Raw genomic sequence first — 24,968 nt, forward strand, 5'->3', positions numbered from 1 at the left:
CTCTTTCCGCTTGCAAGAGACCTGCAGTAATAAAATGTAGGTTACCGAGGCGCAGAGAAAACCAACGTGTTCCGTTTCAGTATCCGCGTATTCCAAACGCCCGACTTCTGCCCCCTCCTAACGTTTCCCAGTCCTGCCGCAAGATGCCTCTTCCACCCGCTGACTTTTGATTACACCTCCGTGGAGGAGGAGGTGGAGAAGAAGGAACAAGGAAAAAACGACGACGAAGAAGACGAAGAAGGCGCACAAAAAAGTGCCGGCTCGGCCCCCCCACCAGCGCGGACAGATGATGCCACCGCGACTGGGGGGCGTGGCCGACGATTAGCCAGGGCCACGCCGATTGGCGGCAGCCCGCCCCTACTACCGCTCGCGCGACCGGCTCTCCTCGCCGCCGGTTAGGGTAGGCGGGTGGGGGCCGGGCCCGTGGGTGGGGAGGGGCGGGGAGGGGCGGTGTCGCCCACAACGGCGGACAGTGTAGTTTGTGCCGGCTAGCGAGAGGGACGTGTTTCGCCCGTCTGGTCGCGCGCTCACTTTGCGACCTGCGCCGTCCTCGACTGTGGAGACCCAGCCGGCCGCGCTTGCTACCCACCGGCACCAGGAGCGAGGGGCGCGCCGCGACGGAGCCGCGCCGCAATGCTCACAGACGTGACGCCGTCCGTGGGCCGGCCGCCCGGCCAGCTATACGCACAGACCGTAAGTACCGGCAACTCTTAGGCCACTTTAGTTGCTCTCGTGAAGTTGGCAGGAATGTCGTCATTTCCGTAACGCGTGTTCCTTATCACTACTTCCGAAGACGGTATTTCGCACTAGTGTAGCTTAAACAAGTGTCTACTCCTCATTCTGCCCAATTCCAACATGAATCATCACTTGTTCCAGACATTTACAAATCCTGCTGATACCTTCAAATTTGCTGATACGATTCTTCTCGGTTTACCACATCGGCTTAGCAATTTCGACTAATTACTTGCAGGACCCTTGACATCTGCAAGTGAAGATCATTATTTGTTCTTACAACCAGTTCTAGAAGTCTAACGTTTTCCTTGAATAACAGCAATTTTTTTCTTCCATGTATACATACGTGAGCACTGTAAAGCCGACGGAACCACAAATATTCTGTGTAAGCATAGGCTTCCGCGGCCATTGAAACATTCAACAAAATTCTTCAGAATCTGTGACCGCAATGTGAATGTGAAAAACACCCGACGTTTCGGCCACTACTGCAAGTGGCTTCCTCAGGCTTCTTTCTTTTTCCTCCTAAAACCAGTTTTATGGAACACATATTCTTGGGAAGGCCGTAGTGCAGTACAGTAAAAGTCTCTGAAAGTTCGTAGAAACGTCGTCATTTCCCTACGCCTCTTTCTTCCCACAACTTTCAAAGAAGGTATTTGGCGCCAGGGCATTTTACGTATACTTGTCACTCTGCGCGATCCAAACATAACGGGATCAGTCGTCGGCAATTCAAGGCCATCTAGCTGTGTATACATATGATGCGAATAGTTTCAAATTTCTTGATATAGGCCTATTCTTTTTGGGTTAGCAGCTGAATAACAACCACCACTTGAACTGGCATTTCCACAAGATGACGATTTTCATTTGAACTTAACAATTAGCGGTAGAAATCTAACTTGCTCCTACAGTCAATTTGTTCGCCTCTGTTTTCACACGCGGTCGCTAAAATCGACGGAACAACAATCATTCAGGTCTATCCCTAGACTGTGAGTACGGCCAAATTGTAAAGCGCCTACTCCAATTAAGTAACGTCGCTTACCAAGTTCATGGATCCGTGGTCAGTACCCCACCCCTGTTTCTTTCCATTACTTTCGCAGTGTTTGGCAGTAGGATATTTTACGTAAATGCCTACTCATTATGTTCAGTTCCGATACGATGGAACGAATCGTCGCCAGTTCAAACCCATCAAGCTACATAGGCTATACAAATGTTGTGGATAGCTTTTACTTTTCCCAGGTTAATAGAGGAATAAAAATGTCGGATCTGAACTGACACCTAGGTACGTTTTTTATTCGTCATCTTCGGGCAAACACGTTTATTTCTCCTTTCAACAAACAGTGTTCCAGAGGTAAAAACTAATTTTTCCGCCCGTTTATTGACACGTGGGGACTGTAAGAATGAAGGAAAGATCGAATATTCAGGTCTTAAACAGGAAATCATACACCTGGATGAGAACAACCATGGAACTTTTAATATGAGTGGAAAAATACATGTGGGTTCTGTAGGGACGCTTTCGTCCCGATTTATGCCGCTTACTTTCGCGGACGAGTGCACTTCACAAATGACGAGCACACCAGCGGTGACGGCTCAATCTAAACTTAATGTTCCCAAATGAGGATGGTCTGGGAACTATTGGTTTTCGCAGATGAGGTCCAGTCAGTTTTGGTAACAATTTGTTGGCGATATCTGGGGCCAGAATATTCACACACGTATCGTTAATAACGACGCAAGCGCCTTATGTGAAAACCGCGTCCTCGGAAACAATGTACCATTCACGACATTTGCGACTTGCACCGTAATTATAAAAAAGAACAGTTCGTATTTTCGTCAATAATATATCACCGTGTGCACGAAAACATGACGCAGTTGTCGAGTCTTCCGATCTGAAACTGGAAGTCTTGTAAGTGGTCGGCAGAGTGTCTGTTTTGCCTCTGACATCTGTTTAACTTGTCCCAAATACCTAAGTAAATATATACATGTGTTGACTGCACTTAAAACAATAAAAGCAGTGTTAACCAGCCACCGTGTTGAGAGGTTTAGGGTCGCAGTGACAAAGTTTATTTTCATACTTTTTCGAAAGCATTCGATGTTATCTGTCTGCCATTTGAGGAAAAGTTTCTATGTCACCCAAATTGACACCTTCTTCTTTTGCGTTGCAGTTTTTGTTTTCAAGTCGTTTCTTCATGATTGGCTTAAGGTTTACTAATCACGTGTTGAGAGGTTTAGGGTCGCAGTGAGAAAGTTTATTTTCATACTTTTTCGAAAACATTCGATGTTATCTGTCTACCATTTGAGGAGAAGTTTCTATGTCACCCAAATTGACACCTTCTTCTTTTGCGTTGCAGTTTTTGTTTTCAAGTCGTTTCTTCATGATTGGCTTAAGGTTTACTAACTACGTGTCTCCGACATGGTTGCGCTGTCACACTAAAGTCGCTACTATTTCGTATCTGCTTTTCACTGCCCAATACTGGTTTTTAACTGTTGGTCCGTGGACGTGTTCATTTGTTGCGTAGTCCTTTTTTCTTTCTGAACAAAGTGATGCAATTTGGTTATTTTTACATCTTTATCCTCGTATGAATTCACAGTGCATGTGCAGCGGTCCGGTTTCGATGCTGGAGATCGATTTCCAGTTTATTACTCTCATTCACCTACTCATAGCCTCTATATTACACGCAGTATTAAATCATAACTAAGAAGTAGAGCCTTTGACAGAATATAGTGCGCAGTTTTGATTTATATGCACCTGTAAGTCAGGTCTCCTTCATTTTAATTCACAGCATGTAAAGTGAAGAATATAATGTGGATAAGATGTTGAGGAACAGTCGTTGACAACTGTTTGATTTTGCCCCGACTTACCCACAGAAAAGCAACACCTTTGAAATTGGATTTCCGAGTACGTACTTATTTCTGTTTGTCCACGTTTTCTGTTATCATCACTTGCTCAACAGTCGACAATGAAATGCGGTTACGCCTAATGTTTTTCGATGTTTGTGAAACGAAGTTATCATCATGAGCTGTGTGAAATTGCATTAGACTTCCAAAACTCTTTTCTATTACAAAGGCTACATAAACAATTGCATATATTAGTAGAGTTTCGGGATTTGTACTTACAATTTTTCGGCAACGTGTTGTTGCTCCATTATCACACCTTGTCACAGTTCGCCTGCAACAATGATTTACTGTATAACCACTCAGATATACTGTTTACATCTAATGCGCCACAAAATTTTCAAGAACTTTTGTTCTGCTCTACATAGTTCCCCTAATCAACTAAAAAAAAAAAAATATATCGCGAAAAGAAACTCGTTTCAGAAGTTGGTACTGGATGTTATAGAGTAATGTCATAGCAAATACACATGAGCGAGTATTAGCACTTTTACAGCTAAGTATTTAGAGAAACCTTTTAATTCAGCTTCGTCAAAATCTGTGTCGATAGTATGTGTGTGCTCGTTCCGTTGTATCAACGATACCGCTTGATGGTCCTGTGTTACTGCAGGAGCAATATCTTATTGTGCCCAGTACCTTCACCGACAGATCGGTGCAATGTGGCTCTCCTGTACGTATCTAGTCTGCGAATCAGTATAAGGTGTGTGGTAGAGGGTGCTTGTTAGTGAAGTGTATTTTAAGTAGCCTTTGTAGTCTGGTAGTGTCTGCAAACAATGATTGCTGCTGTACCTCTGTGCACTGACTGCTATTTTTAGTCTTGTGTTGTCTTCACGATCTCTGAGGGTCTGAATGTAAAAGATTGTCACAGGAATTTTTAAGCTAATTTTCGCTAGATGTAGTGCGTCTTTCGAGGAAGGTTTTTCGGTTAAGATTGACCCCGTCCATGTCATCTTTTCAGGTCGCTCTACATGGTATAAAAATTACAGATGACAGATTACTGCAACCTTATTCAGCATAATATGTCATTCGTATTTTGTTCGCGCGTAACAGTTGTGACGTTCATTTTAACAGATAGGCTGTAATGATAACTGCTATATGCCCGAGAGGCGTCAATAAATATTTTATATTCGGTGAATTCCGGTTATTTAGCGATGTAAGGCAGAATGTGTCCAGTCAATGCCGACCTTGTATCGCAAGGGAACGTTAAGATGTATCATTATTTTTGTTAGGTATGTTTTTTCGCAGATAAAAAAGCCTATGACTATTGACTGCTCCGCTTTTTATATACGCTCATTGTTTTTCGTCGACACACTGGGAACCGACACACCTGAGCAGAGTACTGAGAGAATGGGCCACTGACGTGTTTTGTTAGCCATGTCATACTTTGACGTTCTGCAGCTTGCCCATGTCCTACTAATAATTCGAGGTCTGTCAAAGCCTGCCACATACTTTACCCAGAGGTGAGTTTCGTGATCATTCCATTTAATACATTTACACGTTGATGCTGCAATGTATGTGTATATTGGTTTGACGTGACTTACTGTATTCTCGGCAACGTCTCTTACAAAATCTTTCTGGGTGTACTGACGCGTCATCTTCTAACAGCAAAAATGAAACCCCACTATAAGGCCCAGAGGATCGCGCTAAGCAGACCGGCCGCAGTGCTTTTCTCTGCCATGTGGTGTCATTCGTATGCGGTCTGGACGGGTATGGGGTTAGCACACCGCTTTCGCAATCATTATCGGCTTTCCAGGCCTTGAGCCTATATTTCTCGTTCAAATAGCTCTTCTACTGGATCACCAATCTGGGGTGGAGTCCACTCTAGTAATAGTCTTCGCACCAAGGAGACACCTCTGGCTGTACTGGTGATTGAACGCTGGACTTCAATGTGGCAGTGAGACGCACTGACAACTCAGCTGTGGAGGTGGACAAACACTTTAAACAGAAAAGAACAAAAAAAAAAAAAAAAAAACACGTTTCGGCCATTTTGCAGGGCGTAGATTAATATTTCATTATTCTATACGAGGGTTTCCCAAATTGTGTTTCACGGAACACTGGTGATCCAAGGGGAAGTTTGCAACTGCTCAGGAAAAACCGTTCGTAACACGGTTTTTGTCTGGACGTTTCTTATTTGTTTAAAAAGTTGTTATTTTTTCTGCGCTCTTAGTTACAGTGTAAAACTGAAGTAATCACTCAATAAAAAAGGTTTCTTGTCGGTTTTATAAATTTTATGTATTCTATTGACTCTCAAAATAAAGATTGTGATCCATGGAAATGCAGAATTTTCAGTGTGTTCCATCAGAGGGAAATTTTGAGAACCCCTGGCCTGTACCTTAGGCAGCCGTTGCTGTGAGGACTATGGGACTTACCTTATAAGGTCATCAGTCGCCTAGAACTTAGAAGTACTTAACCCTAACTAACCTAAGGACACCACACACATCCATGCCCGAGGCAGGATTCGAACCTGCGACCGTAGCAGCAGCGTGGTTCCAGACTGTAGTGCCTAGAACCGCTCGGCCACCGCGGTCGGTTATTTCAACATATCAGATGTTTCACAAGATGACGCGGAAGTTTAATGAGAAGAATTTTAACGTTACAATTTTTATTCGGATGCCGTCGCGACTGTGTAAGACTTACCGCTACTGGCTGATCCCCTCGGACGCAGCGACGCATTAATTGGCGGCCGACTGACCAAACACCCGCCCTACATACTTCTTTTTTTTTTTTTTTTTTTTGCGGCCCAGCCGCGTTGCGTGCAAACCGCTGGCTGGCTGCCGGGGGCCCACATCCTGGCGCGGCATATGGCGGCTATTGAGAAATTAAGTCCCTTCCCCATTGTGCGCCCCGTAAGTGTATATCGCACGTCAGGTGCCACAGTCGCTAATGGACCCGACGGGCCCTTCCGAAGACTGCCTCCTCTATTTGTTTAGTCTCGGCGCTCTTCTATCGGTCTTTTATTTTCGCTCCGCGCGGCTGGCGCCAGCTTTTAGTTTGCTGGAGAGCCGCGAGTGGCGGCGGCGGCGAGGGCCCTTTTGTCGGGCGTCCCGCTGCGCACCCGTGTCCGGCGGGCGAAAACGCCGCACCAGTCGGACAGACATCCCTCTGCCCTATGCTCTTTTCTGCGCACCGCAATCCTATTTTTTCCCCTCTTCAGCCGTGTGTTCCTTTTTTTTTTTAAGTGTCTGTCTGCGCGGAGCCGCTTAACCTCTTAGGACTGCCCGAGGCGCGGAGCACAAAAGCTACTTACACGGGCGCGGCTAATCCGGCGGAAAGTTTGCAGAGGTGCCTGAATGGCCCGCGGGCGCCCGCTGCGTCGCTTTGTGGAAGACTGGCGGGGGTCGCACGGCCGCACACGTCTGCCCCGAGCCCAGCTCGTGCCACATCGAGCGCCCCCATGAAAACACTCCTTGCAAATATTATGTACAACAGGGTGTCGGGGAAAAAGAAACCTGAAAATAAGGCCAGAACATTGTAGATAGCATATAGAGACAGCAGGAAAATGCTGTACCGTATATTGAACCAACAAGTTTGCTGTTACCAGTAGCTGTTTATTCACATCCACGCCGCGTTTCGAAGGTTTAAACCTACATCATCAGGTGGATTTACTGGTGTTAGTATGACATACGTGTGTCAGACCATCTTCATTTAAAAAATATGACAGTTTACATGTGATGTGTTATGACACAGAAAGGAGCCTGTGACCACTGGAGACAGTGCCACACGTTACCCCAAAATCGTAACACAACACACACACACACACACACACACATACACATGTCGTACTAACACATGTAAATCCACCTGATGATGGAGGTTTAAACCTTCGAAACGCGTCATGGATGTAAATGAACGGTCACTGGTGACCATAAACTTGTTGTTTCAGTCGACTATGAATAACAGAAGCATTACACGCCTTAATACTTTACAAATGAGTTAATTTCTTAAGTATTTGACGTTATGCATGTGCATTATTATTATTATTGTTATTATTATAACTCTGAACGAAAAAACACATGACGCAAGTGTAACATTTTACAGTATGCATTATTTTGGAAATCGGTTTTTGGCTGTTACACCATCATCAATTACAAATATGAGTAACTGCGAAATTTTTGTGGGATCAAAGATTTCAAATAAAGCGCATTTGCAGTGTATGTCAGTTGGTTTTATAAACAATGTCAGCAAGCCGCGTCTTGCAACTCCCAAATATTGAAGAAAAGAAATTTCTAAGACGTTTACGCGGAAGCTGCTAAATACTTATTGGCCGACTGTTTACGGCTTTGCCTTTTATCACAAGCCACGTATTTGGGATACCTTTGATGTAAACAGTATACCATCACACTTACAAGTATCGCCGATCTTCATTATCCAGAATATAGTGATCCAGTCTGTGGAAGTCCATCTTCATAAAGGGCGTTTGCGGCACATCCGCTTTTCAATATAAAATGTCAAATCAAAAATCCCTCCAGCCTTTTATGATTCCAGTTGCATTTTATTTTTGGTACCAGTTTCGGCGTTACATTATGCCATTTTCAGGCCCCCTGACCGACGTGTAGGAAGAAACCCACCTCTCGTGAAATCGAAATAGTGGGCAGCATAGAATCAATGGTATTCATAGACTTCTTTTTAACAACGCGATCCCTTCGTTCATTAATTTCAGACCAATGACTGTATGCTGGACACTATTTCGATTGTGCAAGAGGTGCGATTCTTCCTACACATCGGTTAGGGAGCCTGAAAACGACAGAGTGTAAAGCGGAAACTGGTAGGAAAAATAAAATCAAATTGGAAATATAGACGGATTAAGGTGTTCCTGATTCGACATTTTGTTGTGATCTATGTAACAACCATATTTTATATACAATGATTAATTTGTTCTTATTGGATTACATTGTTTATCAAGCTGACTTATTTATCATAGATGTTATAGTTATTTTGAAAGATGTCCATATAAAGTTAACATAATTTTGACAGGTTTTGTTGCGAAGTTGTCTAATTCTGACAGATACTGATGCAAAGCTACGATAAATTTGTCAGCGTCACACACAGTGTAATCCACTGAGCATAAATTCCCCATTGCATATAAAATATCGTTGCCAAGTGAATCAGATAATGCTGAATAATGAAGATCTGAGATACATTTCATTGTAATAACATAAATAGAACTGTCCACGCCAAACATATCCTAAATACAGTACACGTGGCTTGTGAAATTGGGCAAAGACAGAAACTAGTCAGACGATAAATAATTAGCAGCTTTGGTGTAAACTTGTAAAAAAATGCCCTTTCTTCAGCCATTTGGCATTGAAAGATGACAGCTGTTAATGTATGATTTAGGACTAAAGCGAGAGGGAATTATTTCAGTTGAATACGAAGTAAAACGACTTACCTGAAATAAAATATGTGACAGATTAAATAAGGAACTACATGACAAATCACAACAACTGTTTTGGGAAAAAAATAATCTGAACATTATATCTACAGTAGATTTTGGTGGTATGTTCAGTAGGAGGCGGCGGGGGGGGGGGGGGGGCGGGCAGCGAAGAGTGACAGAATAACACAGTCTTGTCTTTAACAAGTCGAGTATTAGAAGCTGGAAAATATTACAGCTGAGACTAAATAGGCAAGTGAAAGAACTATAATTGCACGAAATAATTTTTCTTAATAGTGCAAGCGAAACTACAGCAGCTGAAACAACTAAAATGGGGCGTATTAGTGGGAGGCGTAACTTCCAAAATTGTTTGGGTGAGATTATTAGCAACATCTGTAGTTAGAAGTGGTGAGTAAGGTAACTGTGTTTGATCATTCAGTGCAAGTGACTTTTCTTTTTACAATCGTATTAACCAACTAGGATCACATTAAAAACTTCAGCTCTTCTTCTTCCTTTGTTGTTATTCCCTATTTTTCCAGTATTCCATCCTTTTCTCTCCATGAAGTCTCTTCCTTTCTTCTGTCCATGTTGTTCCCGATTTTTTATTTCTTCTGCTTTGAAAACCTTCCAAATTTAGTATTTTATTTTTAAAACGGTTTCTTTCCGCTATTTCTTATTCTTTGATGTTATTTCTTTCTAGTGACATTTATTAATTTCCATTATTTCAAGGTAGTTCATCTTCCTCCCTTCCTGAATGTTATGTAAGAGCTCGTGCTGCACCATGTAACTGCGGCCTTGTTGAAGCAGGTGATCTGCAAAAGCAGAGTCTCCTTCTCTAAGTCTCCGTCTTAGTTTTATTAGTTGCGGATTATTCTCTTGATGAGTACAATCTGGATAATTTGCGCTCCGTTTCAGGAAAAGCTTTTTTTTCGCGTATCACAATGTTTATTACGTCATATCTCCTGAACTATGTGTCATGTAATGACATAATCTTGCAGGTACATTCATTCGTATCTGTTAATACTGTCTGCAAAATGTGTTGCGAGTAGAGCTGATAGTACAGAAGTAATAAAATAGAATGTCATGACTGATAGCGAAGTTTTACAGCATGAAGATCAAAAACGCAGTAAGTAATAAACATTTTTACTTTAACTATTTTATGCGGGAAAAATTTGCGAAAGAGTTTGAAGTATGCGTAAAGCTTGTTGGAAACTGCTAAGTTCTCTTATTTTCGAATAATCGATGACTGGAGTCTGGGTAATTTGCGCGCCGTAGGTTATGCTGCCTGGATACGTACTCACAGTTCTAACTGGAATACTTGGCTTATTGTGTTAAATCTTTAAGATAAGATTATATCTGTTAGTGAGTAGACTAGGACAGCATTTTAAATTTTTGAATCCGGTCGATAAGTGTACGAAATATTGAAAGTCAAATTTTTGTTGCCCCTGGAAGCATTCAGATAGGCAACCTGCTATTGACAATGTGCATCGTTTGAGCCTTAGAGTAACATAGATGCAGCAGCGCTCAACTAAAGGTGACATATGAGGTAGATAAAGTAAAGGAAGTCGCCTATTCTGATACACAAAAGTGACGCGCGTGAACTGACACGGAATAAATGACTGGCGTTAATTAGTTTTCCGATAATAACTGTAAATCAACTCGCTTTTTGCAAGGATAATATAAGATAAAAACTAAGGTTTCATGTCTATTACTCTACCGCAAGAATACTAATTGGAACACTAAATAAAGAATACAAATTATGTCAGGGATTTCTAGATAACAGTGTAATGCGTTAGAACAGTTTCGTAAACGAGAAAAAGCCTGGAGTATAATTTCGTAAAAGAAGTGATGGGGTAGGAGATTTTTTTCCTGCTGTGCTTATGATTGGAGCGCCTTTTGGAAAATTCCGATTCTGTTAGTCAAATTGACCTCGAGCCAATCACACATTTGCAGTGGTACTCCGTATGTATCTTGGTTAATACGATTTGGTACAATGACGAGTTGATTTAGTTGAAGACATGTATTGAAGTCGCATCTCTGCCATTGACACATTGTCGTATGCTTCTCACAAAATACCACAGATGATAATGAGTTAGCATCAGTTAGTAGCTTGTCATCTGAGTAGTAAGTTAATAAGTTTACATATACTTAGCATGACAGTATTCTGGTTTTGTATTAAGAAATTCTTGAATAAGCAGAGATGGTTATAACTCGAATGCCTGTTTGTAAGCCACGGTACTTTTCGCCGAAAGTGTCAGTTGGGGGCGGCATTCTGTTGCATCTCTCAGACCTTTGAGAGAGGTCACCAGCCAGAAACATGCACATCGACAAACTATGGTGCAACAGAAACTGTGGTACCATTTCTCACTTATGTGATTCTGTTACGTAAATAAAAATGTCCTCCCTGGAAATGATCTTCCCGAAAAATCTACGACTTATGATCCAAACTAACACTATTTCGAACAGCAGAACCACCCTTTGGCACCTTCACTACTTTTACGAAACTATGCAGGAGCCTTTAACCCGTTTACCGACACTTTTCTAACCTATTACAAAGGTGCCTAGTCTTCTTTGGCGTAATTTACATGCTTTATTTCGTGCCTCAGTATTTCAGCGAAGTGCTATAAGTATGGAAGTTCTGTTTTTATACTTTTTTGCTAGAAGTATGTTGTTACACACTGTTGTCGGAAAACAAGTTAACGCCATTCGTATACTATTTTGTTACTCATTTACGGTCGTCAGATTCGTGCAGAATGGGCGATGTCATGTACTTTAGCTACCTCATATATTCTTGTCAATACTTCACCACTACAGTAGCATTTTACTCAATATCAGTGTTACTAAACCCGTACTGTTAACAAACTCAACACACAATTGCATTACCACTTTGGAGAATTTATTATTCAGCAGTTCTATAGCAGCTGCTTATAATAACAGAAATATCAGAATATTTCAAGTTGTTTAACATAAATATCCGGATTTTTTAATTTGACGAATGAGCTACTTCTTTATGTGCACTTGGCAACCATTGACAATGGTGGACACTGGCGGAATGTCGATCGAATACATATGCGTCGGCCTAAATGACTGAAAAATTGGTTTCTTGGCTAAGAGTCTGCTTGAGAGTAACAGAATACTAAATAATTGGATAATTTTAAATCTGTTAAGCTATAAGTATAGTTTATTGCTAACGTATGGAATTCCATTCTCCAGTATCAGTATCGAAATAGTGCATCTACAATCATTTGGTTGTTGTTGTTGTTTGTTATTGTTGCCTTCAGTCCTGAGATTGGTTTGATGCAGCTCTCCATGCTACTCTATCCTGTGCAAGCTTCTTCGTCTCCCAGTACCTACTGCTGCCTACATCCGTCTGAATCTGCTTAGTGTATTCATCTCTTGGTCTCCCTCTTCAATTTTTACCCTCCACGCTGCCCTCGAATACTAAATTGGGGATCCCTCGATGTCTCAGAACATGTCCTACCAACCGATCCCTTCTTATAGTCAAGTTGTGCCACAAGCTACTCTTCTCCCCAATTCTATTCAATACCCCCTCATTAGTTATGTGATCTACCCAACGAATCTTCAGCATTCTTCTGTAACACCACATTTCGAAAGCTTCTATTCTCTTCTTGTCTAAACTATTTATCGTCCATGTTTCACTTCCATACATGGCTACACTCCATACAAATACATACATTCAGAAACGACTTCCTCACATTTAAATCTATACTCGACGTTAACAATTTTTTCTTCTTCAGAAACGCTTTCGTTGCCATTGCCAGTCTACATTTTATATCCTCTCTACTTCGACCATGATCAGTTAGTTTGCTCCCCAAATAGCAAAACTCCTTTACTACTTTAAGTGTCTCATTTCCTAATCTAATTCCCTCAGCATCACCCGACTTAATTCGACCACATTCCATTATCTTCGTTTTGCCTTTGTTGATGTTCATCTTATATCCTCCTTTCAAGACACTGTCCATCCCTTTCAACTGCTCTTCCAAGTCCTTTGCTGTCTCTGACAGAATTACAATGTCATCGGCGAACCCCAAAGTTTTTATTTCTTCTCCATGGATTTTAATACCTACTGCGAATTTTTCTTTTGTTTCCTTTACTGCTTGCTCAATATACAGATTGAATAACATCGGGGATAGGCTACAACCCTGTCTCACTCCCTTCCCAACCACTGCTTCCCTTTCATGCCCCTCGACTCTTATAACTGCCATCTGCTTTCTGTACAAATTGTAAATAGCCTGTCGCTCCCTGTATTTTACCCCTGCCACCATCAGAATTTGAAAGAGAGTATTCCAATCAACATTGTCAAAAACTTTTTATAAGTCTACAAACGTTAGAAACGTAGGTTTGCCTTTCCTTAATCTAGCTTCTAAGATAAGTCGTAGGGTCAGTATTGCCTCACGAGTTCCGACATTTCTACGGAATCCAAACTGATCTTCCCCGTGGTCGGCTTCTATTAGTTTTTCTATTCGTCTGCAAAGAATTCGTGTTAATATTTTGCAGCTGTGAGTTATTAAACTGATAGTTCGGTAATTTTCACATCTGTCAACACCTGCTTCCTTTGGGATTGGAATTATTATATTTGGTTATTAATAACTTTAAGATATCAGGTAACCACAGCTGATACAAACCTCTGTTATTATATCGTTATGATATATTCGACCATGATGGTGATACTTTTCATGAAGATAGCGGGAGTGCTGTTCTAAATCTGATGTGGAGTTTAGTTAAGCTGCGGTTGAAGCATTTACCGGTATTCACCAAGAGCGGAGTTCTTCGTCCAGCAATCAGAATTAAAGTCTCCCATTGATTTCCTAAAATTATCCGGAGGTAATTGCACCTAAATCCTCTCTTCCTTTCTACATCTACGTCTATAGTTTGCAAAACTCTCCAAGGATAGAGGCAGAGAGATTTCGTACTGTGTTATAATTTAGTATTTCTTTCCATTCCATTCACGAATGAGCTATGAGAAGAGTGACTATTAGCAATGACTTTCTGCAGCTACTTTTCTTTCTATTGCTATTCTAGGAGCAACCTGGAGAGTTTTACAGGTCACGTGCATGTGGAGATCGGAGTTTTCTAAGTAGGACTTGACAAGGTGTAAGTTCCTTTGTTTTCGTCCACAAGTATAAATTTTGCAGTTGTTTCATCATACCCTACCGCTGAAAGAACGAGCCTGCCATCATTAATCCTGCCCATCTTTGTGATAGGGGGGTTGCGCAGACACTGAATTACATTCCGGGTAAAGGGTTAAGGTGACTGTCGAGATGGTGTACTTGGCAAAAGAACAAGGCCGATTTCCTCCCACCAGATCGAAACACCTTCTCTCATGAACTCGTCGTCGATGGGGCGCTGTTTGTGTGACACAGTTTTCCCCGGTTTATGAGCCCCCAATCCTGCAGCCGAAGAATACCTCGTTTTAACGTTATTTAGCAATAACTCTTCTTCTACATGAAGAGATAGTTGTCAGTTTCCCTTGTCTACTTGTTACATTGTAAACGTGTACTGTTTTGTGTATTTACCATGGCAGCTATACTGATAAACGCACCGATGGCGGTGACGCAGTGGTTAAAACATTGGACTCTCATTGAGGAGGAAGGGGCTCAGGTCCTGATCTATGTTCGCACAAGTGATATGCCGCGAAGTTCGCTGTGAAAATTTTCACTGCTGTGAATGTGATTTTGCAGGAAGAGAGGTAATTCGAATATTGAGAAAAACAAATAATAATTATATGTTTACACTGTAACGAGCTACCGGAGACAACGGGTCTCTTATACCAAAATCGAACATTTCTTGCAGGTTACCTTCAACAGCAGTAATGTAATTTTTGATACACATGACACGGAACTATATTAATAATCTTTTATTGCACAAGCATTCGGTAATATACCATACTAGCTTCTCGGTATACGTATGCAAGAAAACAAATCAAAAACAAACTGCAGAAAAATACGAAAATACATCATTAGCGTGTAGGCAGTGTATGAAATGATACTTACACACTATCACCTCCTTTACAGACATGGAAAACCATATAATACATACGAATATACGCAGTTAACGCACATGCAGGAACGCAACAAGTTAGTTAAACGGGAGAGGTGTGACCCATTAGAACCGCAGCTGTCAACTGCAGTAAACGCATGTTACAGAGTGACAACAGAAGAAATCAATGAAGTGTAGATGTAACTCCTGTTACTTCATTCGTGCAATTTCACAATATTATTTGACATGTTGCATTGTTATGAAACTGCATGTATGAATTAACATGAGTTATATCTCTGCTTCGTTGATTTCTTGTAGCAACCATCTTAGGTTCTCACCCCATGGCGTGTACATACTATATGACGATCAGATGTTATCTGCTGTTCTAACGGGCCAAATCTTCTTCCGCATTAAGACACTTGTTTCCTTGCTGAATATGCCTGACTGCGAAAATTTTATATTTATAATATGGTTTCCCATGTCTGTAAGTGACGCGACATATGAGTAATACTGATCATGTAGTAAGCATCATTTCACGTACCAGTTATAAGCAAATGCTGTATTTTCGTATTTTCCTGAAGTTGTTTATTCTTTGTTTGGACTGACGTAGATACGAGAAGATAGTGTATTGCCGAAACCGGCTGTAGTAAAAGTATATATATATATATATATATATATATATATATATATATATATATATATATATATGTGTGTGTGTGTGTGTGTGTGTGTGTGTGTGTGTGTATACCGGGTGATCAAACAGTCAGTATAAATTTGAAAACTTAATAAACAGACTGAGGTCTGGGGACCTGGGAGGCCAAGCATGACGAAAGTGGCGACTGAGCACACGATCATCACCAAACGACGCGCGCAAGAGATCTTTCACGCGCCATCTTTCGGACATTTTGTGAACTTTGTTTGTTTTGGTTCTAATAAAACCCCATGTCATTCCAAGCACGTGTGTCAATTTTTACCTCTGTATCTACATTATTCCGTGGTTTATTAAGTTTTCAAATTTATACTAACTTTTTAATCACCCTGTATACAGGGTGTTACAAAAAGGTACGGCCAAACTTTCAGGAAACACTCCTGCCACACAAAGAAAGAAAATATGTTATGTGGACATGTGTCCGGAAACGCTTACTTTCCTTGTTAGAGCTCATTTTATTACTTCTCTTCAAATCACATTAATCATGGAATGGAAACACACAGCAACAGAACGTACCAGCGTCACTTCAAACACTTTGTTACAGGAAATGTTCAAAATGTCCTCCGTTAGCGAGGATACATGCATCCACCCTCCGTCGCATGGAATCCCTGATGCGCTGATGCAGCCCTGGAGAATGGCGTATTGTATCACAGCCGTCCACAATACGAGCACGAAGAGTCTCTACATTTGGTACCGGGGTTGCGTAGACAAGAGCTTTCAAATGCCCCCATAAATGAAAGTCAAGAGGGTTGGGATCAGGAGAGCGTGGAGGCCATGGAATTGGCCCGCCTCTACCAATCCATCGGTCACCGAATCTGTTGTTGAGAAGCGTACGAACACTTCGACTGAAAAGTGCAGGAGCTCCATCGTGCATGAACCACATGTTGTGTCGTACTTGTAAAGGCACATGTTGTAGCAGCACAGGTAGAGTATCCCTATGAAATCATGGCGGTGAATCGAGGAAGTATAGTACATACTGACGAAACTAAAATGAGCTCTAACATGGAAATTAAGCGTTTCCGGACACATGTCCACATGACATCTTTTCTTTATTTGTGTGTGAGGAATGTTTCCTGAAAGTTTGGCCGTGCCTTTTTGTAACACCCTGTACATCGAACAATACAGCGACAAATGCATGAAATGTTGCATAATTGGATATATGTGCACTGTTTCTGTTCTCGTTATCAGCTGCATCCAAGAAATTACCAGGCCCGCTGACTGTTTATGTGGCACTTATTTGCTTGACGAGACCCCGCGAGGTTCCTCAGCCGTCTTTGCTAGGGATCGAGTCTGGCAGCGATTGCTGACAAGGGTGCGGTAGGGGTGCGAGCAGACGTCACCACCGGTAACGGCGAAGTCAACCGCCGGCAGCCAGCGCGGATGATGGATCTGCAGGGCCGGCGGCTGTTGAAAGCTGCACAGCCGACCCACCCCGTGTATCTGTCAGCCGATGCCGCCGGCTCTTTTATCCAAGTCGGCTACGTCGCCCGACTCGTCCCAGCGACAACTGAGTGGATACGCGAAACAGCAGCGATGTCCTTCTCCCCGATGCCTTTCGCGTTGGAAGTAGATTTGTCGTCACCCGGAGAGCTGACTCGGATGTCAGAATGTTTAGCGAGAGAGAGAGTCCTGTTGGGGCTTCCTGCGAACTGCCCTTTGCATCCGTTAGTTTGCAGTAAGGAAGGGGCCACCGTCATATCTGTTCCAGATGTTAACAGCTCAAAAAGCGACACTTGTCGTAGTGAGTGCATGCCGCAACATAAAAATTACAGCGAGCTCCTGATTATCCGTGCTTAGTTCGGCGATATTTAAAAAAAAATTAAGGGGGTAGGACGTCAAACGGGCCGACTTGGAACAGGAGAGGCACCACAGGACATTTTAATTTCCACTGTCTATACTTTTACAAATAAATTCATAAAACTTTGAAAGCATGATCAGGAAAGATTCAGGATTCATACGCATAGTAGTGGAAGCTCATATACGTAACAAAATACATTTGTTTACATGTGAAATTTCTTCAATGTTTCACTTACTACTGGCTGCATTTGTTGCTGTAGGTACACTTTTCTTCCTAAGTAAGAGAGATTCTTCGATGAATTTTGCACAGCATGCAAACTATAGTTACATGTGTATGAAACTCTAGACTTTATTTAATGTATGAAAAAAATGAATGAACTGTTACATTTTAAACTTCTTGTTTAGAAAAAACTCAAATTTTATAGTTAATTATCTCAATTTTTACCACAGTTTTCAATAGTTTTGGTAAATTCTAGAGTTTCATACACCTGTAAGTACTGCTTGTATGCTGTGCAAAACTCATCATAGAATCTCTCTTACTTAGGAAGAAAAGTGCACCTACATAAACAAATGCAGCCAGTAGTAAGTGAAAAAATGATGAAATTTCACATGTAAAAAAAGGGTATTTTTGAACTTCCACTGCTATGAGTGTGAGTCCTCAATCCTTCCTGGTCATGACGACAAAGTTTAATGAATTTATTTGTAAAAGTATAGACAGTAGAAATTAAAATGTCCTGTGGTGCCTCTCCTGCTCCAAGTCTGCCCGTTTGACGTCCTACCCCCCTTAAGAAAGAAGCCTGAAGTATTCTAATTAAACTACAAAAGGCGATCAAAAAGTTCGTGTTCGAAGGCCGTACAGTCCAGAATCGCTATGCCAATCAGGTAAAGTCGCCGCGAGTATTGATTCGATCATCTCACCGATGCACCAGTTTGAATATACCCATGTGATAAATCACTGTCTACATCTGTGAGAAGACGTCCGTAACTCCCTGCTGCACATCCAAGTTCGACAGGGATCTTCGGCCCTTCAAGTTCTTTTCTAAAAGGACTGAAGGCGTGATAATCGCATGGAGAGAGATCAGAACTGTAGGGCGGGTGCTCGGGTGTTTCGCACTTGAGTTGGCGTAACTTCTGCTTTACGACGTTCGCGATATGGAGACGTGCACTATCATGAACCTGGCGCATCATTCAAAAACGGTGGTTTTTGACAGGCATGCGGCCCTGTATGCATTCTTCATTCTCCGATGGATGTCTACTGGTGCTTGTCCTTCGGCAACCAAGAAAAGAATAACAGCACCTTGGTCCTGTTAGGACGCATTTGGTAATTACGTCACCATAGTTCACGTTTCTACATGTACGGCACTCAGGTCGGAAAGACACTAATGGCACACTAATCCCTCGCCTACATGTCGCTGCTTATCTACCCACACTGGAGTCGTGCTGCGTTGTATATACGCTCGAGCAACAACCTTCCACGGGAACTTCTAGAACGCTCTTTATAGAACGAATATCTTCGTCGTTGTTCTGGTCTTCCTCCCGCAGCCTGGTTTGATGCCGCTCTCCGTGTTAGTCTTTCCTATGCAAACCTCTTCATTTCTGTATAACTGCTGTAAGCCACATAAATTTGAACCTGCTTACCATATTTAAGTCTTGGCCTCCCTCTACAGTTTTTACCCCTCACACTTCGGTCCAGTCCCAAACTGACCATCCCATAACGTCTCATAATGTAGTCTGTCAACAGATCCCTTCTTTTAATCAAGTTGTGCCATAAGTTTCCTTTCTCTCCTACTCGATTCAGTACTTCCTCGTTAGTTACTGCTTATCGTCCGAGTTTCACTGCCGTACAAGACTACGCTTCAAACACCTTCAGAAAAAACTTCCTAACACTTAAATTGTAGTCAGACTTGAACAAACTCCTCTCCTGCAGAAATGCTTTTATTGCTCTTGTTAGTCTGCATTTTCTAACCTCTCTGCTTCGGCCAATTATTTTACTGCCCAAAAAGCAAAACACATCTACTACTTTTAGTTTCTGTTTCCCAACCTCAAAAAAACCCTCAGCTCGCATGATTTAATTCGATTGCTCTCATTAACCCATGGTTTACCTTTGTTGATATTCATCTTATAATCTCTTTCTAGGACGCTGTCGATTGAGTTCAAGTGTTTTTACAAATCCTTTGCAGTCTGTCACACCATTACAATGTCACTGAGAAACCACGAAGTTTGTATTTCTTCTCCCTGAAATTTCCTTTCCTAGTTTCTCCTTAGTTCACTGTACCGTTGCCCAGTGTACAAACTGGATAACACTGTGCATAGGCTACAAACCTGTCTCACGACCTCCACAACTGCGGCTTCTCTTTCACGTCCTTCCACTCTTGTATTTGCTGCTTGGTTTCCGTACATATTTCAAAGTGGGTTCAAGATGAGACCAAGGGAATCCCTTGTCACAGAAACCAAGGTCTCCAAAAACAAATTAAATGAAACAGAAAAAATCACAATTGTTTCCTGAAGAGGAACTAAAAGCAAGTGATATAAAATCATGTGTTTTTTAAATGCAATTTCCTAAAGAGTTGTCAGTTTCCGTTGAGCAACGCGTAAGTAAGATAGCAGGCTGTCAAATGGGATATGTAGCATGTTTTCTAGATACAGTAAATAGCAATTTCCGCTAAAAACACGTGTATTTTCGATTATTCGTGTCTTTCGTGATCCTTTGATTCAAGTCGGCTTTACCGCGGTTAACCGTGAGTTGCTCAGTTTTCATCCGTAGCGAGCGAAACCAGCCATCGTCAGCTACATCACTGATAAACTATTGTTGAAGTAAAAATCTGTTAGAAATTATCATCGCATAAGAATTTTTTAGTGTTATCAACCCACGTAATGAACATGTGTGATACTGAACAAAAGTGCAAGATGTGAAGCCACTTCTGTCATACTGATACATCAGCCTTGGTAAAGATGAGTATGAACTCTAAAGGCCAGTAAATAAAAATAATAAGAAATCTGCAAAAAAGTGACCAAAATTTGCTGCAACCTAGATTGCTTGAGGCTCATGATTCATCTTATCACCAGAGACACATTTTGTAGATGTGGAAAAGTCAGCAGGACGACTGATGGTGTCAGATAACGAAGAATATTGTTTCATTAATGTCTAAAAGAGAAAGCACTTCCTCACATATGTTTATACGAAAGTTTTCTTCATAGTTTTGCCATGAAGACAATACCCCAGCATTTTTCCAAGTGGTAACGAAGCTCTTCAGTTCTCACAGAAGACGCTGTCCGCAGTTCGTGGTCTAGGGGCTAGCGTTGCCTCTGGATCGCGGAGTCCCGGGTTCGATTCTCGGCCGGGTTGGGGATTTTCTCTGCCCGGGGACTGAGTGTTTGTGTTGTCCTCATCATTTCACCATCATCATTTGTGAGAGTGATTAGACTGGATTGTGAAAAGAAAATGGACTGTGTAAAAATTGGGACTTTGTATGGGCGCTGATGACCGCGCAGTTGAGCACCCCACAAACCAAACAGAAGACGCTGTTACAAAGTAGCAATGTCAGAAAAATTTCGGGATATTTAGGAATTGGAGAATATCAGGTCTTGGAAATACTGTTAGCTAACTTCCGGTGGAAACGAATACAGTGTAATCCGGGGAACAGGTGTAAAACTGCTGTGCAGTATGTGTACCTAATATGCGATGTGCTTTGCGTTCAGCCACAATGGTAAAATATTTATACGTTAGTCATAGTTTGAGAGGAATCTGTCATTAAAGCTGGAACCAGATGAAGATTCAAAGGAAGAATTTCAAGAAATGTAACTCATCTACGAAGGAGACTGCTGCTGACGAAATTCACTTGGAACCCAGTCATAGCAAATAATAAAGTCGTCGTATCTGATGAAATGCATTGATCTCAGTATTCCAGTGATCCCTTCTCCGAGAACCGTTACGGAACTTACCTCAGTCACGCCCATATATATCTCTTGAGGACTACGTGGGTAAAATGGGAGAAATCGTACAGAAGCGTCCAAGCTAACTAACCTCACGTGCTTTATTCGCAAGTGGAACAGCCACACACTGTATGGGGGTTTACGGACTACAAATGAACATGTTAACTGCGGCTGTAGTTGCGTTCGTTTTGACATTTATTTCCTCTACTGTTTACGTGGGTCTTTAACCTTTGTGGGGCAGCTCTTGCTTGGAGTGAAACTTCGAAACCCGTCGGTATGGGACGGAAAAATGCAGAATCAACTAAAAATCGAATTAGCGACAGGGTGAAACAGTTAATCCACACGAAGAAAGTGGATCTGAGCTGCAATTTAGCTAACAGTTTTTTATCTAAATGAAAAATTTCTGTCAACTGCACTGCCTGTCTGCCTTCTTTCCTGAGAGTACTGTGCGTTGTTTTGATTGTAACATTTTCAATTTTCTTATTACCAGATATATTCTTAAAATAACTGTAAAGTGTAAGGGTTATCTCTTTGTAGTGTAGCCAGCACCATGTGTCCAACTGGCTAGCCATGTTCACTCAGCAGGACAGAGCAGCAGTAGCAAGGCTATTTCGACACCACGTGATTATTTTGTGGCAGCTGCATCCTCCAGACGTAAAACGACATTGATTGCAAACAAGAGAACAGATGGCCGTAACGGAATTCGACTGTCTGCGGTGGCAATATTCTTCGTTAATCAGTTAGATGAGAAATACATCTTTTTTTTACTTTAAACCCAGATGAGATTAAATATGAGTGTTGTTTCATAACAGTAAGAGTAGTTGGCTAAAAAGTATGAAGAAACAAGAAGGTAATTTTTGCTATGTGAAAAATAAAGTAACTACTTTCTGGCTTTGCAGAATGCAGTCAGGACGTAGAGAATCGTTTGAAATAAATTTGTAAACGTAGACGTATCTCAAAATATTCTACCACCCACCCAAGATTTTGTACTCACTTATTTCTGATATTTCTTTTTTTCACCGAAATGGTTTGATACCCTAAGTAATTAACTCACTTATGCCATTTTTCAGAGTAAAGTACAGATTTTTTTCTGTTTATCGTACCGTAACTGGTTGCGTATTGTGTTACTAAAGTGAATGTGGGGCCTAAGATTTATGAAGATGAATATGGAGAGCCGCATAAATTCACTCTCTGTCTGGTTGCTGCACCGGAATACGTTTCGATAACGTGGTGCGTGTATTCGATCACAGTGGGATTCAGTTCAGTGCATAGCAAACTAACACGCTGTGAACAGGTCAGATCGTGTTTCTGAACAAAATTTAAAATGAAGTAAGAACCATGTGAAATATTTTGCGTTTTGCCAAGCGGCACTAACAGATAGTCGGTTTTTCTGATAAGAAATACATTCGACAGCATTTTTTTTTTTTTTTTTTTTTTTTTTGAGACAGACATTCTTGTGCAGTGTAAGGCAAGTTCATTTATAAGCACTGGTGCAGAACATTGTAATTGCAAGGAATAGTAGCAGTATAATTAGCTTATCAGACAAGCGAATAGAGCTAATCTGTCACGGTATTTGCTACGACTGTGCGCCCCTAACTGGAAAATTGTTTGTGGCTGTTTACTTTGTTTTAAATTCTTAGTCAAGAGTCAGTCGTGCATTTCAGTGATTATAGCTGCGGGTAACCGAGGAAAGGAAACGGCTTCAGCAGTTTCGCGAGCTGCTGCGCCGACGGCCTGCAACTTATCGCCCCATCCTATTCACGGATGACCTATCAGACCGTCACAGATCCGTTTCCGCAACGCTGAACAACCTCCTCATTAGGTGAGAATCGTCTGCACAGAACATTCATTTTGTGTTTTCTGACACCCATCCAAAAAGTACTGGAAGTTTTTATGGATATATTTGTTCACGTCTGTACGCAACACAAGTTTTTTATTGGTGAAACTAATAAAGAAACCAAGAAGTTCAGTAGCATTTAGATGAAATTGGCCTTCCATGCAAAGATCAAAAATATAAAAACTAAATACCTGTGTGTTATATGGAAAGCTACGCTACTGTTTTCGAATCTCGCCCACAATATACACACCCATACAATCACCTCAATATATTTCTAGTGTTCTCACGACTGTTTCTACCTTACTAACGTTTTTCGAGTTTTTACCGCACCTCGATCATTAATATCCTTGTTACTGTCGTTTTGCAGCTTCGACACCTGCCTCAATCGGTGAGAAAATCCACCATCAATCGTTTCTGCTGGAACAGTTTTCTTACCAAATCAGTCTCTTTATTTCAGGCGATGTGCGGTGTCAAAATGATCTACCATCACGTCAACCATAAAATCGGCTTCCAGCTATTCACCTCTTGTGAAAACATGTTTTGAATCATTCTTGAACCGAGAACGCCATGAGACTGGTCTGAAATAATGTAGGTGGGAAATGAAGACTTCACAACCATCGTTAGCCGGCTTGCAAAGAAATGCAGCATTTGGAGCATTATTATCAACACGCCGAAGAAATATTATCCGTAATGGTTAAGATCAGTAAAACCAATTGGAGGTTACTATACATAAAAATTAAAAGCAAAACAGAGCAGATGTCATAGTAATTTGCGTTATTAGAATGCATTATAAACATGACAGAATCCGAGATTCGTGAAATGACACGTGATGTGAGCATAAACATGTAGAGGCAGTGACATATACACAGCTACCCACCAGCGCGAGCCGGCCGCTGTGGACGAGGGGTTCTAGGCGCTTCAGTCCGGAACCGCGCAGCTGCTACGGTCGCAGGTTCGAATCCTGCGCCGGCCGGTGTGGCCGTGAGGTTCTAGGCGCTTCACTCTGGAACAGCGTGACAGCTACGGTCGCAGGTTCGAATCCTGCCTCGGGCATGGATGTGTGTGATGTCCTTAGGTTAGTTAGGTTTAATTAGTTCTAAGTTCTAGGCGACTGATGACCTCAGAAGTTAAGTCGCATAGTGCTCAGAGCCATTTGAACCATTTCGAATCCTGCCTCGGGCATGGATGTATGTGATGTCATTAGGTTAGTTAGGTTTAAGTAGTTCTAAGTCTGGGGGACTGATGAACTCAGATATTAAGTCCCATAGTGCCTAGAGCCGTTTGAACCATTTGAGCCACCAGCGCAATCGATTCTTCCCTATAAGGACGCTACCTGCTTGTCGTTCACACTAGACGCGTCATACGTAGAGAAGATGATAGTAAGCGGAGAACAGACATATCCTTCTTTAATTATTCCTGTCGCCGTAAGGTGGCGGTCCTGCTTAGCCTAGGTGGAAAGCAAGAAACAGGAACGGACGAATGTCTGGGATCACAACGTCGAGATGAACATAGCAACCACTCACAGATCTGAGGACTGAACGATTTGGTTGCTTAGCGCTGTTGCTTCAAAACGTAGTGATATAACTTACTTTATCAGTGATATAGTTGGGTCGATATGTCTGTGAAGTTTTGCACTAATCATCCAGGATGTAAAGTCGGCGTGTTTGCTGCCAGACCTCTCTTCACCAAGGACTGTTCCAAGACCT

At 41.8% G+C, this 24,968-nt stretch overlaps 1 protein-coding gene across 1 annotated transcript in view; it reads left to right on the forward strand.

Annotated features, from left to right (window-relative positions):
• The first annotated feature begins 600 nt into the window (after positions 1-600).
• Positions 601-24,968, forward strand: part of LOC124800691 (transcription factor Sp8-like) — a 229,751-nt gene continuing 205,383 nt past the window's right edge. Inside the window, exon 1 of the mRNA XM_047263015.1 lies at positions 601-693. Coding sequence (XP_047118971.1) covers positions 634-693 — 60 coding nt within the window. The 5' untranslated portion in view covers positions 601-633. The remainder of the gene's footprint in view (positions 694-24,968) is intronic.

The sequence above is a fragment of the Schistocerca piceifrons genome, chromosome 1 (genome assembly GCF_021461385.2).
Source record: "Schistocerca piceifrons isolate TAMUIC-IGC-003096 chromosome 1, iqSchPice1.1, whole genome shotgun sequence".
NCBI classification, from domain to species: domain Eukaryota; kingdom Metazoa; phylum Arthropoda; class Insecta; order Orthoptera; family Acrididae; genus Schistocerca; species Schistocerca piceifrons.